Below are 18,345 nucleotides of genomic sequence, written 5' to 3'. Positions count from 1 at the left end.
AAGTAAAGATACTTATAATAAAATTTCTGTCAATGGCTAGATTATTAAATACTATCTACCGACATATTAGCATGAAAAAAAAACAACTTCAAAAGACACCTTAGGACATTTCAATAGTACCTCTTCAATTAAGGAAGAACTGTCTGGAATATTATCAATCAAGACTTTGGAATCATTTGCAGACTGATTAATAACAACATTTGCTATTTTTCGTCTCTTTTCTTCTGGTTCCCCATCAGTGCTATCATTGCTAAAAAATAAAAGGCACCATTTAAAAAAGTTAATAAGGAATAATGTGAACCACAAAGAACGTAAGAGAATTCATCATTTGAACAAATGTTTTGCCATATTCTACTTATACGGTTTGCTTAAAATTTCATATACCAAATAAGATTAACCACTTAAAAAGTTTTGAGTAAAATATATTCTCCTAAAAATATATATATGTATATATATATATATATATATATATATTTATATTTTCCTACCCTCACTGCTAAATGTAAAACAGATCTGTGAATTCTTGCTTTCAAACTGAATCTCAAATCTAACAAGTCTTTTTTACTTCTTCTCAACAACCAGCTCTTCTCCTTTTTAAACTGTCTTTGTCTAACAACCTAAATCTGGCCCAGTTTTACTAGGCTTTTGTACCCTGGAGGAACTAATACACTGAGTAACATACTATAATCATACTAGTTCTTGAAAAAATCAGTAAATAGTATAGTAAAGCATTACAAAAGAGAAGGTAAATAAAAACTATTTTATTCAGTATTAACAGAAAGGAAAATTAGCACAGTTAAGGTATACACAGCATTATTCTCTATAAATATCCTCCCCATCTCAATGACTTATTTGACCAACCATTTTTTCTAAAGGTGATGAAAGAAATCTGACCCTCCTGAATATCATTCCTAATTATTATTCCCCTAATTCACTCCCTCTTATTCTTCCCCTAGCTCTCTCCAATCTAGCCACACTGGTTGGTCGTCATACTGCCCTTGAAATTGTTAGGCATGTTTCTCCTTCCAGGCATTTGCCCTTGCTGTTCCTCTACTTAGAATGTCTTTTCCAAATATTCATAGGACTGGTATCCTCACTTCTTTCTGATCTTTAATGAAAGCCACCTCTGTGAATCCCTCTCTGACCATCCTACCTAAAATTTCAAACTCCCCACAAAACATTTCACATGTTCCTTCCTTGTTTTTTCTCCTTTGTCTTTCTTGACCCTTATCATTAACATGATATATGCATATATATAGTATATTTACTTACTTATATATTTTTTTTAAAGATTTTATTTTGGGGGCATCTGTGTGGCTCAGTTGGTTAAGCTAACCATCTGCCTTCAGCTCAGGTCATGATCCCAAAGTCCTGGGACTGAGCCCCACATTGGGCTCCCTGCTCACTGGGGAGCTTTCTTCTCCCTCTCCCTCGGCCTCTTCCCCGACCCCCACTTGTGCTCTCTTTCTCAAATAAGTAAAATCATTGAAAAAAGAAAAAAAAAGATTTTTAAGTAATCTCTACACCTAACGTAGGGAACTTACAGCCCAGAAATGAAGAGTTGCATGCTATAATGACTGACCCAGCTGGGTGCCCCTCATCTTCCTCCTTTATTTTTCCCTCTAGAGAATACCAGCTCCATGAAGGCAAAATTCTTATCTATTTTATTCATCAATGCATCCTGAGGGCCTAAAACAGTATCTAGCACTTAGAAGGCAGTCATAAATATTTGTGGAATGAATTTATTTTAAACTCTGAAAAATAAGGTCAAACTATTTCAATATTCAAATATTTGTAAATGTGCTTATATGAACAAAGCCAATAGAAACATTAATTACTATATACAATCCTAGTGAGTTGTTCACTTAAAAAACTTTATAGTTTAATAAGGCTTCATAAAATTTTCATACTAAAAAAAACCCCTACCAAACAAAAAAACAATTTAACCCCAGGTAAAAATGTATAGCAAGTAGATTTTTGTTATTTATTCCCCCTTTGTGCCTAGTCTTTAAATAAATGCCGTGGACACTTACTTTTTAGCTTTATATGAATGGAAAAAACAAAAGGTTCTGTCACCTGCAAAAAAACTTAAGTTCTCAAGCATTTAATTTATTCTTTACTCAAACACTTCTAGCCCACCACTAAAGATCCTGATTCAACACAGCTAAGTGGAGCATCAAAAACAGTATTTTAATACATTCCTCAAAGTGCTTCAGAAGAAGGCTGTTTTGAACTACTCTGAGAAATGTTGCTCCAAATCATACACAGATACCACTTTTATTACTACATTTAAAAAAAATGAGGACAGTGATTTTGTCTGGAGTTTTTCCTACAACAAGATTAGGTAAACCAACCTTTATTATTACCTGCTATTTGGCTTAGCCCCCAAGCTGGAAAACAGATGATGTAATGCTGGGACAGTTCTGTATTCACATAGTTTTCTTAACTTGTGGCCCTTAGACCATCTCTCTCTGACTTCACTGTACTAGCCTCACTTCTGTCTACTCATCCTAGACATATTGTCTTTCTGTTTCTTGAACAGTCTATGATTAAGGCATTTATACTTGTTCTCTCTACCTGGAATGCACTTCCCTTGGAAGAGCTTCAGCCTCCACCCAAAGGTCAATTAGTAAGAAAAAAAATCTTCATATGTAAATTATTCTGGGGCAGCTGTCCTCCTCCCTAGAACTAGTAAATAATCTCTGAAAATTGAGCACAACAATCCAAATGGTATTCCATGCCAAAGACAATGTCAGCAAATGTTTTTAAAAATCAAACAGACACAGATTTAAGTTACAAAGCATCAGTATTTTAAATGAATAAGCAAAAAAAGATTACTACCTCTTCTCGTTAGTTTCCACTGCATCCCTGGATCTCTGTTTTGCAAATAACTTGGCCATTCTTTTAGCTTTGTTCTTTTGTCTATTGCTCATTCCTGCTCGAAATTCTGAGTCAATCAATTCAGCTGCCTGGAGAGTCTAAAAGAACAAAAGAATGCTGTTTTAACTTTGGAAGTTAAAAAAAATACCCACAATCTTAGCCTCAGAAGAGGACTATGACTATAAATTTCACTATATCCAAATTGACCACATTTTAACAGTATCATGCTATTTTGTTGTATGGCTCTACCATATTTTCACTCTCTTCTTTATTTTTCCCTATTCTTCCAATTCCCAAAAGATGCTTGTGTTCTTAACTTTTATTGTCACAGATGTGGTACAAATGTAGGATCATAACCCACAGAGAGGGTTTTCACAGAAAAGGTAATACTTCAAAATAACCACAATAATAAAGAAGATGCAGTATATAGATAAAATGGAATATTATTCAGCCACAAAAAATGAAATCTTGCCATTTCCAGTAACATGGATGGATCTAGAGAGGATAATGCTAAGCAAAGTAAGTCACAGAAAGACAAATACCATATGATTTCACTCATATGTAGAACTTAAAAAACAAAACAAACAAAGAAAAAAAAAAGAGAGACAGACCAAAAACAATTCTCAATTCTTAATTATAGAGAACAAACTGATAGTTACTAGAGGGGAGGTGGATGGAAGTATGGGTGAAACAGGTGAAGGAGATTAAGAGTACATTTATCTTCATGAGCTCTGAGTAATGTACAGAATTGCTGAATCAATAAATTGTACACCCCAAACTAATATAAGACTGTATGTTAAATTATACCAGATTTAAAATAAAAACAGAATAACAACCATAACACCACCCAAAAGTTATAATAAAGATCAATATACTAATAACCATCTGTTGAAAGAACTAAAAATTACAGCCATAAGTGATCCCCAGCATCCTATAGTCAACATAGCCCATATTACTTCTTTCTTCTTCTTTTTTTTTTTTTAAAGATTTTATTTATAATTTGACAGACAGAGATCACAAATAGGCAGAGAGGCGGGCAGAGGGAGGGGGGAAGCTCTCCACAGAGAGCCCGAACTGGGGCTCGATCCCAGGACCCTGGGATCATGACCCAAGCCAAAGGCAGAGGCTTTAACCCACTGAGCCACCCAGGCGCCCCTTGCTCCTTTCTTCTTAAAGCAGTCACTATCTACTGTTTTTTGCTTTTGTGTTTTTTGGAGTTTTTAAGATTTATATATTCACTTAAGAGAGAGAGAGCACACCCATGCACACACGGGAAGCGTAGGAGGAGATGGAGAAACTATGCAGACTCCTTGCTGAGCTCAGTGCCCGATACCAGGTTCGAGATCTCACAATCCTGAGATCATGACCGGAGCAGAAACCAAGAACCGGACATTCAACAGATTGCATCACCCAGGGGCCCCTGTCTCCTATTTTTGTTCTTTTCCATTCATGACATTATAAAGGCTATGAGATAGAAATGCTTTGAACTCAAGCCTAAAAATCCTCTCTGCTCTCAACAACAGATTAAGAGTCAACTGAAATTCACACTTTGATAACCAATCAGGGTCACTCATATGGATGCCCTGCTATAGTCTTGGTCTAGGGACCACTGGCATAAATATAAACAGTGATGAACCTAGGGCAAAGGGCAACATTAAACAACTCCTACCATAGGTCCATGACTTATAAGACCAACCCAACTTGGATCCTGCAAACCTCAAATTGGCTGTTGTCCATTCCATATACAACTATTCCGTCTACAGCCTATTTTCTCTAATATACCTGGCCCACCTTTTTTTGGTATCATACACAATTACCACACTGTGATCACATTACTATATTTTCATCCTCCTTTATTCTATTGTCTTCTTTATTTATTTACACCTTATGCTTCCCTTTGTACCCCATTTCTCTCTGTTCCTTCCTGATGTCATTATACCTTCTGCCTCTTTATACTCTTTTTTTCCTCTAGAATGTTCCAATTATTTTCCTGTCTGCAAAAGTTATTCATCAACACATACTCCCTTAACCCTAAAAAGCTACCAAAATCTGATAGTTCGGAGAATAACCAGTATAAAGGCAAAGGCAAAGGTCAAAAGAAGAGAAGGTAAATGTTCCATGACTACAAAGCAGGAATTCTAACAAGGACTAGAAAACCCTAAAAGATACTGCAGGGGCAAGAGGAAAGAATGCCAAACCGCTCGAATGGTAATATTTCACTTGCATGAATTTTTCTGAGGAGACAGTCATAGCTTTTACTGTTGGGACATTAAAAAAAGAAAGAAAGAAAGAAAGAAAGAAAAGGGCAGAAGCAGCATGTAGGCATCCAGTGGAAATTGGAAGAATAGAGAAAAGGGAGGAATGCAGAGCAAAGTTATGGTACAGCCAATACAACAATAGAGCATGAAGCTATCAAAAAAATGTATAATCGATCTGTATATGCTGATACATTCAGCTATATGAAATGGGAAAAGGTAAATATGATTTAAAAAGACACATATACTCATGTATATATGTATAAGTAATTTATAAAGGGTTGTCTGTGGGGCACGAGGACATGGGATTCAATTACTGAAAACTTCTTTTACTTCATATTGTATACTTTTCTGCACTGTTTGAAAGTGTCCTTGTTACCATGTCTGTTACTTTCTCAAATAAAAGAATAAGTCATAGCTCTAAAGATTTTTAGTACCATCATACTAGCCCTTACTATCTTCCACATTCTCAAAGCATTTTACTATTCTTTTTTTCCACTAAAAAACAAAGGAAAAAGCAACTAGGATCTCTCAACAGCAGTAACTCCTAAAAGATCTCCCATAGTCAACTCAGAGTCTGCAAGGTAGGTTGAACTTCTGTCTCTTAAGAATCTGGTGTTAGGGGCGCCTGGGTGGCTCAGTGGGTTAAGCCACTGCCTTCGGCTCAGGTCATGATCTCAGGGTCCTGGGATGGAGTCCCGCATCGGGCTCTCTGCTCAGCAGGGAGCCTGCTTCCTTCTCTCTCTCTCTGCCTGCCTCTCAGTGTACTTGTAATTTCTCTCTGTCAAATAAATAAATAAAATCTTTAAAAAAAAAAAAAAAAAAAGAATCTGGTGTTAGGGGCACCTGGGTGGCTCAATGGGTTAAAGCCTCTGTCTTTGTCTCAGGTCATGATCCCAGGATCCTGGGATCAAGCCCTGTGCATCATCGGGCTCTCTGCTCAGCAGGGAGCCTACTTCCCCCTCTCTCTCTGCCTGCCTCTCTGCCTACTTGTGATCTCTGTCAAATAAATAAATAAAATCTTAAAAAAAAAAAGTATCTGGTATTAGAAATCCATTTAAGAAGATACTAAAATATGATGGTACAAGCAGCAATTAGCAGAACAGCATTTTTTTTTAAACTGCAATTAAATGGCAATATGAGCCAAAACCGTTGTGTTTTTACTTGCAATCGAACAACCAAAGATTTTACCTACAGGTTGTTTGTTTACAAGAGCTGCTGAAGTTGGGGTATAATCCAAATCTTCATCATTGAAGAGTTCTTCAGTACTCATTCCAATGGCTTCTCCCATATTAAGACCAAGTTTCTTCTGTAATAGTTTCCTCTGGCGTGCTATCCTCTCTTTAGGATCCACTTCACCTTTAAACAGAAAAGATATGCATTTCCTCTAAATCTCATTTAAGAAGTTTTCTACTAAATGAAGACCAAACTTGATTAAAAATTTTAACTATTAAAATTACAACAAAACAAACCATACTCACAATCTCTTTGAGTCCTAACTATGATTTAAAAATAGTATTCTAGGGGCGCCTGGGTGGCTCAGTGGGTTAAGCCACTGCCTTCGGCTCGGGTCATGATCTCAGGGTCCTGGGATCGAGTCCCGCATCGGGCTCTCTGCTCAGAGGGAGCCTGCTTCCCTCTCTCTCTCTCTGCCTGCCTCTCTGTCTACTTGTGATTTCTCTCTGTCAAATGGATAAATAAAATCTTTTAAAAAAAAAAAATAGTGTTCTAGCTAACAAAACACTCTAGGACTTTTCATTGACATATCCCCCCATACTGTTAATTTTCAAATATATATAAAATGAGATCCACTCCTGGAGAAATAAACCGATTTTATTTATTTTTTCTTAAGTAGGCTCCATGCCCAATGTGACTTTGTTTCCTTTGTGCGAGTGAACTAAAATCATGTCTTCAATCAAAACAACCTGAGTATTTCACTTTCCCCAAATGGGAACTCCATGCTGGGGAGCTACATGCCAACTCCATGTGGGTCGTTTATACATTCTCATTCAGCAGGTCATAATCTGCATGTTCTTAGTTTAATACACCACCTATGGGCCCCCAACATAGCAAGGATATGGAGAAATCGAAAATCCTTTTCTTTTTTTTTTTTAAAGATTTTATTTATTTATTTATTTGAGAGAGAGAGACCACAAGTAGGCAGAGAGGCAGGCAGAGAGAAGTCGGGGAGAAGCAGGCTCCCCGCCAAGCAGAGAGTCCAATACGGGGCTCGATCCCAGGACGCTGGGATCATGACCCAAGCCGAAGGCAGAGGCTTTAACCCACTGAGCCACCCAGGCACCCTGAAACTGAAAATCTTGTCCACTGCTGGTGTGAATGTAAAATGGTATACCCACTATGGAAAACAGTATAGCAGTTCCTAAAAAAATTAAAAATAGAAATACAATGTGATCCAGTATTCCTTTTCTGGGTATATAACCAAAAGTAATAAAGGCAGGGATTCAAAAAGATATTTGTATACCCATGTTCAAAGATAGCAGCATTGTTTACAATAACGAAAAAGTAGAAGCAACCCAAGTATCTACTGATGGATGAATATACAAAATGTGGTATAAACACACACTGGAATATTACTCAGCCTTAAAAAGGAAGGAAATTCTGACATATACTAAGACATAGATGAATGCTGAGGAGATTATGTTAAGTGAAACAACCCAATCACAAAAGGACAAAAACTGTTAAGGCTCTACTTATATGAAGTACCTAGAGTAGTCAAATTCATAAAGACAGAAAGTAGAATGGTGGTTGCCAGGGGCTGGAGGGAGGGAGGAATGGGAACTGGGGTACAGTAATCCCCACTCATCTGTGGTCTCACATTCTATGGTTTGTTACCCACAGTCAACAGTCCAGAGGCAGATGATCCTGCTTTCGACATATCCTCAGGTCGTTAGGCTAACAATAGTAGCCTAACACTTACACCATGATCTCTATGTCGTTCACCTTACTTCACCTCATCATCTAGGCATTTTATTACCTCGCATCATTACAAGAAGGGTAAGTATATTACAGGAAGACATTTCTAGAGAAATTTATATAATTTTTATTAAAGTATATCATTATAATAGTTCTATTTTATATTATTGTTGTCAATCTCTTACATGTAATTTATAAACTAAGTTTTATCATAGTTCTGTATGTATAAGAAGAAATAGTACATACATGGTTTGGTAATACTAGTCCATGACACGCACACAGAACCCAAAATCAGACTTCTCATTCCAGGGAAAGGAGGAAATAACCTACACAACTGCAAAGGAAGAGCAGCCTAGCACCTATACTAATAATATATGTGTCCTTCATGTATGAGGAAACAAACACAGATAAACAGACATGTAAAGAAAATCTAATTAGAGAATTTTAAATGAGCACTAATCAGCAATCCTTGTTATGTATTAGTTACCCGTAGAGGTTTTTTTCTTTTAAATACAATGTCCTAGACTTCAAGCTGTATTACAATGCCATAATCATCAGGACAATATAGTACTGGCATAGAAACAGACACAGAGATCAATGAAACAGAACAGAGAACCCAAAAATGGACTCTCAACTCTATGGCCAACTAATATTCAACAAAGCAACAAAGAAGATCCAATGGAAAAAAGCCAGTCTCTTCAACAAATGGTGTTGGGAAAACTGGACAGCCACATGCAGAAGAATGAAACTGAACCATTTCCTTATACCATAAACAAAAACAGAGTCAAGATGGATGAAAGACCTCAGTGTGAGACAGCAATCCATCGAAATCCCAGAGGAGAACACAGGCAGTAACCCTTGCAACCTAAGCTGCAGCCATTTCCTGCTAGACACATCTCTAAAGGCAAAAGCAAAAATGAACTACTCAGACTTCATCAGGATTAAAAGGTTCTACACAGCAAAGTAAACAGTCAACGAAACAAAAGGCAACCTACGGAATGGGAGAAGACATTCACAAACAACAGAAAAAGGGCTAATATCCAAGATCTATAAAGAACTCATCACACTCAAAACCCAAAAAACCCACAAAAAATCCAGTCAAGAAATGGGCAAAGACATGAACAATGAACAGACTTTTCTCCAGACAGTGGCCATACAAATGGCCAACAGACACATGAAAAAATGTTCCACATCACTTGGCATCAGGGAAATACAAAATCAAAGCCATAGTGAGATACCACCTCAGACCAGTCGGAATGGCTAAAATTAACAAGTCAGGAAACAACAGATGTTAGTGAGGATGTGGAGAAAGTACCCTCTTACACTACTGGTGGGAATGTAAATTGATGCAGCCACTCTGGAAAAAGGTATGGAGATTCCTCAAAAAGTTAAAAATACAATTACCCTACAGCAACTGTACTACTAGATATTTATCCAAGGGACACAAACATAATTATCTGAAGGGGCACATGCACCCCAAGGTTTATAGCAGCAATGTCAACAACAGCCAAAATATGGAAAGAGCCCAAGAAGATATGAATATACATTTTTGCAAAGAAGACATCCAAATGGCCAACAGACACATGAAAAAGTGCTCAACATCAGGGAAATACAAATCAAAACCACAATGAGATACCACCTCACCCTGGCCAGAATGGCTAAAATTAAGAAGTCAGGAAACAACACAGGTTGGCAAGGATGAAGAGAAAGGGGAACCCTCTTACACTGTTGGTGGGAATGCAAGCTGGGGCAGCCAGTCTGGAAAACAGTATGAAGGTTCCTCAAAAAGTTGAAAATAGACCTACCCTACAACCCAGCAATTGCACTATACTAGGTTTTTACCCTGAAGCTACAAATTCAGTGATCCAAAGGGGCACCTGCACCCCAATGTTTATAGCAGCAGTGTCCACAACAGCCAAACTATGGAAAGAGTCCAGATGTCCATCGACAGATTAATGAGTAAAGAAGATGTGGTATATATACAATGCAATATTACTCAACCATCAAAAAGAATGAAATCTTGGGGCGCCTGGGTGGCTCAGTGGGTTAAAGCCTCTGCCTTCGGCTTGGGTCATGATCCCAGGGTCCTGGGATCGAGCCCCATATCGGGAATCTCTGCTCAGTGGGGAGCCTGCTTCCTCCTCTCTCTCTCTCTGCCTTCCTCTCCGCCTACTTGTGATCTCTCTCTCTCTCTCTGTCAAATAAATAAATAAAATCTTAAAAAAAAAAATCTTTAAAAAAAAAAAAGAATGAAATCTTGCCATTTGCAATGATATGGATGGAACTAGTTAGCGACTTAAGTTAGAGAAAAGACAAATCCCATGTTTTCACTTACAATGTGGAATTTAAACAACAAAACAGATGAATATAGGAGAAGGGAAGGAAAAATAAAATAAAAACAGAGAGAGAGACAAACCACAAGAGACTCTAACCACAGGAAACAGGGTTTCTGGAAGGGAGTTGGGGTGGGGGGTGGGATAACTGGATGACGGGCATTAAGGAAGGCACTTGATAATGAGCACTGGGTGTTACAGGCAACTATCATACTATATGTTAACTAAATTCATTTTAAATAAAAATTTTTTAATTAAAATAAAAATTAAATAAATACAATGTCCTAGAACTCTCTACAGAGCTATTAAATCTGAATCTCAAGGATAAGACCCAAATACATATTTTTTTTAAGTAACAATGGTGACACTGACTTTTACTCCTGGATAAGGGCCAATGATCTCTCATATGAGTACAACAGTAAAATCAGTAAACAAAATTTACTGTTTAGAGATAATTTTTTTCAAATCAGTAAGTTTTTGAAATGACTTCTACCTCCCTTATTAGAAAAACTATGCTTTTCTGGAACTTAACCAAATTCTCCTCTTCTTTCCCCAAAATAAGTAAACTACAATTGACCCTTGGACAAGACAGAGATTGGAGACATTGACGCCCAAAGCAGTTGAAAATCTGTGTATAACTTTGACCCCTCCAAAACTTAAATACTAATAGCCTCCTGTTGATCAAAAACCAGTAACATAAACAGTTAATTAACACATATCTGTACATTATACACTATATTCTTAAAATAAACTAAGCTAGAGAAAACATTAAGATCATAAGGACAATTCATTTACAGTACCGTACTGAATTTACCGAAAAAAATTTGCACATAAGTGGACCTGCACATTTCAACAACCTATGTTGTTCTGAGGTTAACCAGAAATCCTTCGATAGAAGCTATATTAAGCAAGAGTAAATGGCTGTTTAACATTTTTTTTAAGATGAATGAGTGATCATTTCATTAATTTAGCTAGACAGATGTGTCTGAGTAATTAATCTTATTAGCAACAAAAACTGTTCTGTTTTGGTTTTAGTCAAAAGAGCAACTTACTTTCAGAAACCCATTAAAAACATCAATTTTTTCTACTCAAGGCATCAATTCTGAATGGCCAAAAATTTTATTTTATATCCAGATGGATTCAGTAAGTTTAAAGACAATAGGACGATTTCCTTTCCAAGATTTATCTTTTCATTTTTAGTGTTTGCTCTGGTCACCAGCATGAGATCCAATTATTTAAATTTTTAAAACACATGATAAAAAGAAAGCTGTCATAAAGCCTCTCAAATGTCCAGAATTATGAAAACAGTATCAAAAACTGTACTAATCCTGGCTTTTAAAATTTATTTGACCCAGTCTCTTGAGGTACACTTTATAATTTCTCTATAATAAAATGCCTGCTGAAATACTAATATGTAACTTATTAACAATTTATAATTATGGCACATATTCACTTAAAAGGAGGAAAATATTCATATGGTATAGTTTTAGACCAAATACTTTTGCTTGTCTTCTCCACCCACTATGCCTCCCCTTCCCCAACAGCAAATGTCTATCAAATTATATTTTGTAACATCTATTAAGATTTTGCATGACTGATATGTAGCATACAAAGTAATAAACCAGCCTGAACACAAACATTTCAAACTTTCTTCTACAAGACTACTACATACCTGATTTTTCATCTTGTACTTCGAATTCTGCACCAGCAGATCCCAAAAGTGATGCTCCATGCTGTAACAATCTACATATATCAAATCGGTCAAAATTCAATCGATCTGTAGTAGGTGAATCTTCCATAGCACTTTCTGAAGTAGATTCTAAATGAGGTTGAAAAATATTTAATTCAATCATAAAACCAAGTGCAGAATGAAAGAAAATAGCCACCCGTGGTGGCCATGTAACATTTTAAGGAAAGTAAACGGCAGAGGAAGTAGAAAAACTATTGTGGATTTATTTATGATCAGCACTTATTTATGAATAAACTATTTAACTGGTGGTTCCTCTTGTACAAACTATGAGAACGTCGCTGGGTGTATGTATAGCTGTTTTTCATTACAAAAGCACATTATTCTATGAAGAAATGGATCCCATATTGAAATGTTTGTTAAATATTATATTGTATTGGGACGCCTGGGTTGCTTAGTCAGTTAAGCATCTGCCTTCAGCTCAGATCACAATCCCAGAGTTCTGGAATTAAGTCCTGCATCGGACTCCTTGCTCAGTGGGGAGCCTGCTTCTTCCTCAGCCTCCTGCTCTCACCACTTGTGTGCATGCACTCTCTCTCTCTCTGACAAATAGATAAATAGAATCTTTATAATACATTATCTCCATTTACTGTTTAAAACTTTTTAAGATTTTTTATTTATTTATTAGACCCAGAGAGAGAGATCACAAGTAGGCAGAGAGGCAGGCAGAGAGAGAGAGAGAGAAGGAAGCAGGCTCCCTGCTGAGCAGAAAGCCCAATGCAGGACTCTATCTCAGGACCCTGAAATCATGACCTGAGCGGAAGGCAGCAGCTTAACCCACTGAGCCACCCAGGCGCCCACCCATTTACTGTTTAACTGTTTGAAAATACTACCAAGGTAACAGACTGAGTTCATCACAGTGCTAATCTGGAAAACAAGCAGACTTATTCATATAAAAACTAATAAGCATCATCTGTTCCTACACCTAAGGAGTATCTATGATATGAAGCAGCTATTCATTCAAGAGGACTCCTCATAATATGAACAAATTAAAATCTCCTGGTAAATTGCTAAAATTATATATTCATCCCTAAAAGTATCATTAAATGTTTTGCGTTCCTCCCCCCAAAAAATGTTATGACATTATAAATTTTTAAATATATTACCTTGTTCATTTAGCAGTTTGTTTAGCTAGTACTTGCATATAATCCATTTATTAAACTAAACTATAATTATTTTAGTTTTTTCAGTGATGACAAGCAACCTTACCATAAATTTTAATGCGGGTTTAACTAATTTAATGTTTTATAAAAAGAATCTGAGTTCTAATATCTCTATATACCAAAATAAGCAGGGAAAATAAGCTAAAAAAGAAAGAGCTCCTTTTTAAAACAAGTTATAACTTCTAGTTACATATTTTATTTGAGAGAGAACAAATTAATACAGTCTCTCAACATAACAGGTGCCAAATAATTAAAGCAAAAATTTTAGACAAGCTAAAATGTATGATAAAAGTGATGTTATCAAAATGACTTGAAAATGAAATCAGGTTGCACCACATTAAATTTTCACTTAAGGGATGTCTTGGTGGCTCAGTAGGTTAAGTGTCTGCCTTTAGCTCAGGTCATGATCCCAGGGTCCTGGGATCAAGTCCCACATCAGGCTCCATGCTCAGGGGGGAGCCTGTTTCTCCCTCTGCCTGACACCTCAATTACTTGTGCTCCCTCCCGTGCTCTCTTTCTTTCTCTCTGACAAACGAAATCTTTAAAGCAATTTTCATTTAGGGATGTCTGGGTGGCTCAGTCAGTTCAGTGTCTGCCTTCAGCTCGGGTCATGATCCCAGGGTCCTGGGATCGAGTTCCACATTGGGCTCCTTGCTCAGGTGGAAGCCTATTTCTCCTTCTGCCTGCTTCTCCCTCTGCCTACCTCTCCCCCTGCTTGTGCTCTCACCCCCTCTCTGACAAATGAATAAATAAAATCTTTAAAAAAAATTTTTTTGTTTAATTAAAATGTATACCTTTACAAATTTTTAAAAGCATATGTTCATTTTTAAATATTATTTCAGGCAGTCAGAAATATAATTTCCATTAAAAGACATCTAAAGGAAACATTAGAAACTAAAGACCCCTCCAAATACCCATACATAAATGTGCTTAAATTTAGAAAATAATTACACTATTCTCCCAGCAACAAGAAAAAACACTGCTTCAAATATTTACACTGCACTGGTTTAGATTCTTTTTTAAAGACATAAATTCCTGACAGAAGCAATAATCTCTTTAAATCAAGCATACTGGGGGCGCCTGGGTGGCTCAGTGGGTTAAGCCGCTGCCTTCGGCTCAGGTCATGATCTCAGGGTCCTGGGATCGAGTCCCGCATCGGGCTCTCTGCTCAACAGGGAACCTGCTTCCTCCTTTCTCTCTCTCTCTCTGCCTGCCTCTCTGCCTACTTGTGATTTCTCTCTGTCAAATAAATAAAAATAAAATCTTAAAATCAATCAATCAATCAATCAAGCATACTGCATAGTTAATAATTTTAAAAATATATATGAAAACCCTGTACCCCTGAGGCTAATAATACATTATATGTTAATAAAAAATAAATAAATAAAAGATTGATTTAAAAAAAATATATATATATATATGAAAACATAGTTTATCTAGTAGTTATTTAAAAGCATTGTGGAAGAGACACCTGGGTGGCTCAGTCAGCTATCTACCTTCGGCTCAGGTCATGATCTCAGGGTCCTAGGACTGAGTCACACATGGGGCTCTGCACTCAGCAGGGTGTCTGCTTCTCCCTCTCCCTCTGCCCCTTCCCACCCTTCACATGCACTCTGTCTCAAAGTCTTTAAAAAAAAAAAAAAAATGCATGGTGAAAATCACTGACAAACTGTATCTGAAAAAATTAAGCCTTTAAAATAAAATTGAAATTATTAAAATATAAAATGTATAGTTAATTCTATAGGTAGATATTTACTACAAACTATTTTTACCACTTAAAAGCACCTTGTTTGGTTCTTGGTACTGGATTCCATTCAGGTACATTTTTCACTATAGCTTCAACAGCTTGTCCAGCTGCAATCCGGGTATCCCAATTTGTACTCCTTAAATATATCAACACCTTAAAAAATTATAAGATAGAATAGTTATACCAAAAATATTGTTTGTTCAAAGTAGCCAGAACAGAGAAATACAAAGTTACTTGTTATTAAATTATAATTTAGCAGCTATTGGGACTTTACATACAAATTTATATAAAACATCTTGGAATTATTAATATTATTTACAAATTCTATCATTCACAGGAATATCACTATACCTTAAAAAAAAGGAAACAGGAAACTTTTAGTTAAAAATTACTTAATACATTAAAAAAATAACCTACCTTTTAATACAGTAAAAAACAAAAGGTTTATTTTCATCAAGTCCCATTACTTAATGCAAAGGGTTAAGTTGTAAAAACTAGCAGAAAGAACAAGTGAGTTCAGCAGGACTGGAAGATAGAAGATCAATATACAAAAATCAACTGTTTTGCTAAATGCTTTCAATAAACAATTTAAAAATAAAATTTTTTTTTAAAGATTTTATTTATTTATTTGACAGAAATCACAAGTAGATGGAGAGGCAGGCAGAGAGAGAGAGAGGGAAGCAGGCTCCCCGCTGAGCAGAGAGCCCGACGCGGGACTCGATCCCAGGACCCCGAGATCATGACCTGAGCCGAAGGCAGCGGCTTAACCCACTGAGCCACCCAGGCGCCCCTAAAAATAAAATTTTTTAAATCCCATTTATAATAGCACCAAAAAGCATAAAATATCTAAATGTAAACTTAACAAAGTACAAGACTCATATACTGAAAACTACAGAAAAAAATCAAAATACCATTGAAAGAAATGAAACAAAATCTAAATAAACAAACACAAGGACACCTCCCCTCATGTTTGTGGATCTAAAAATTTAATACTGTTGTAAGTAATACTCCCTCAATTGATCTACTGATTCAATAAAATTACTATCAAAATCCTAGCTGAGATTTTTGCAGAAATGAGTAAGTTGATCCCAAAATTTATATAGAAATGCAAGGGACCGAGAATCACCAAAACAATCTTGTAAAAAAATAATAAAGTTGGTATACTCACACTTCTTGATTTCAAAATTTACTACTAAGCAACAGTAATCAAGACAGTGTGGTACTGGCAAAAGGACAGATACACAGACCAATGGAATAGAATTGAGAGTCTAGAAAAAAAACTGTCTATGGTCAACTGATTTTCAAGAGTGGCAGGATAATTCAATGGGTGGAAAGAATAGTTTTTTCTACAAATGGTGCTTGGGCAACAAAATAATTATTGTGAACACCTAATACCACACACATATAAACAAAATAACTCAGGATGAGCCAAAAGACTAAAAGTAAGACTATATAATTCTTAGAAGAAAACACAGGGGTAAATTGTTGTGACCTTGGACTAGGCAAGATTTCTTAGATATGATCCCAAAAAGCAAAAGGGATATAAAAAAGGGATAAATCTAACTAAATCAAAATTGATAACTTTTATGCTTCAAAGGGTACCATCAGGACAGTGAAAAGACAACCACAGACTGGAAGAACATATCTGCAAATGAAATACCTCGTAAGGAGCTTGTATCCAAAATATATAGAGAACTATTACAATTCGATATTAAAAGAACAAATATTCCACTTAAAAATGGGCAAAGGAGGGGCGCCCGAGTGGCTCAGTCATTAAGTGTCTGCCTTTGGTTCAGGTCATGATCCCAGGGTCCTGGAATCAAGCCCCACATCAGGCTCCCTTGCTCAGCGGGAAGCTTGCTTGTCCCTCTCCCACTCCCCCTGCTTGTGTTCCCTCTCTCGCTGTCTCTGTCAAATAAATTAAAAAAAAAAAAAAAAAAATGGGCAAAGGATCTAGAGGAGCCTGGGTGACTTAGATAGTAAAGCGTCTGCCTCTTGATCTCAGTTCAGGTCATGATCTCAGGGGTTGTGAGATCAAGCCCCACACTGGGCTCCACACTGGGCATGGAGCCTTAAGATTCTCCCTCTCTCTCCCTCTGTCCCTCCCCCACAAAAAAGAAGAACTGGGTGAAGGATCTGAAGAGAGAGTTCTCCAAAAAAGATATACCAAGGGTCAATAAACATGTGAAAAGATGTTCAAAATCACTAGTCACCAGAAAAACGCAAGTCAAAACTACAATGACACATCACTTCACACTCACTAGTACGGGAACAAAGTCAGTTAATAACAAGCATTGGCAAGGATGTAAAAAAAAAAAAAAAATCAGCTCTCTCATACACTACTGTTAGGAATGTAAACAATGGAGCCAGCTTGGAAAACAGTCTGGCAGTTCCTCATAGAGTTAAAAATAGTTACTATAGAGGCGCCTGGGTGGCTCAGTGGGTTAAAGCCTCTGCCTTCGGCCCAGGTCATGATCTCAAGATCTTGGGATCGAGCCCTGCATTGGGCTCTCTGCTCAGTGGGGAGCCTGCTTCCTCCTCTCTCTCTGCCTACTGTGATCTCTGTCTGTCAAATAAATAAATAAAATCTTAAAAAAAAAAAAAAGTTACTATATGATCCAGCAATTCTATCCACAGATATAAACCCCAGAGAAATAAAACATATGCCCCACAAAAACTTGTACATGAATTTTTATAGCAGTATTATTCATCAAAGGCCAAAAAGGGGAAACAACTCAACTGTCCATCAACTGATTAACAGATAAGATGTGATATATCCACATAATATATTCATATCATATCCATAAAATTGAATATTATTTGGCAATAAAAAGGAATGAAGTAATGAAACAAGCTTCAATATGAAAGAAACTTAAAAATATTAAGTGAAATAAACTGGTCACATTTATATAAAATTTTCAGAACTGGCAAATCTACAGGCAGAAAGTAGATGAGGGGTTACCTAGGAGTAGATATGGGAGGGACAGTGATGGAGAATTACTAAAATGAGCATGAGGTTTCTTTTTGAGGAAATAAAAATGTTTTAAAAATTACGTTGCGGTGATGATTGCACGTATCTAAAATTATTGAGGGGCACCAGGCTGGCTCAGTGGGTGGAGCATCTGACTCTTGGTCTTGGGACTGTAAATACAAGCACTATACTAAAAATAAAATCTTAAAAATAAATAACTTGAAAATAAAATCTTTAAAAGAAAACTTAAAAAAGTCTTTAAACAAGTAAGATAAAACAACTGAATCACACAACAAGGAGTTTTAAAAACAAAAC

General features: G+C 36.5%; 2 protein-coding genes across 4 annotated transcripts in view; one reads left to right on the top strand and one right to left on the bottom strand.

Moving 5' to 3' along the window:
* FGFBP3 (fibroblast growth factor binding protein 3) overlaps positions 1-18,345 on the top strand; it is a 130,380-nt gene that overhangs the window by 81,761 nt on the left and 30,274 nt on the right. The window contains exon 2 of one of the 3 annotated variants that reach the window (XR_014309266.1): positions 5,647-5,751. The exons of 1 other annotated variant lie outside the window; for it this stretch is intronic. The gene's annotated coding sequence lies outside the window, so the exon portion shown is untranslated. Of the gene's footprint in view, positions 1-5,646; positions 5,752-7,989; positions 8,151-18,345 lie in introns of those variants that run through there. One more of the 3 variants, XM_082721974.1, reaches the window with a different exon arrangement.
* BTAF1 (B-TFIID TATA-box binding protein associated factor 1) overlaps positions 1-18,345 on the bottom strand; it is a 98,458-nt gene that overhangs the window by 63,104 nt on the left and 17,009 nt on the right. The window contains exons 3-7 of the mRNA XM_082721929.1: positions 15,098-15,212; positions 12,075-12,221; positions 6,331-6,494; positions 2,842-2,978; positions 121-250 (exon numbers count right to left, since the gene is read on the bottom strand). Of these exons, the coding sequence (XP_082578055.1) occupies positions 121-250; positions 2,842-2,978; positions 6,331-6,494; positions 12,075-12,221; positions 15,098-15,212 (693 nt within the window). The remainder of the gene's footprint in view (positions 1-120; positions 251-2,841; positions 2,979-6,330; positions 6,495-12,074; positions 12,222-15,097; positions 15,213-18,345) is intronic.

Source organism: Mustela nivalis (genome assembly GCF_964662115.1).
Source record: "Mustela nivalis genome assembly, chromosome: 2".
In the NCBI taxonomy this organism is placed as follows: domain Eukaryota; kingdom Metazoa; phylum Chordata; class Mammalia; order Carnivora; family Mustelidae; genus Mustela; species Mustela nivalis.
This window is presented reverse-complemented; position numbering and strand designations above follow the sequence as displayed.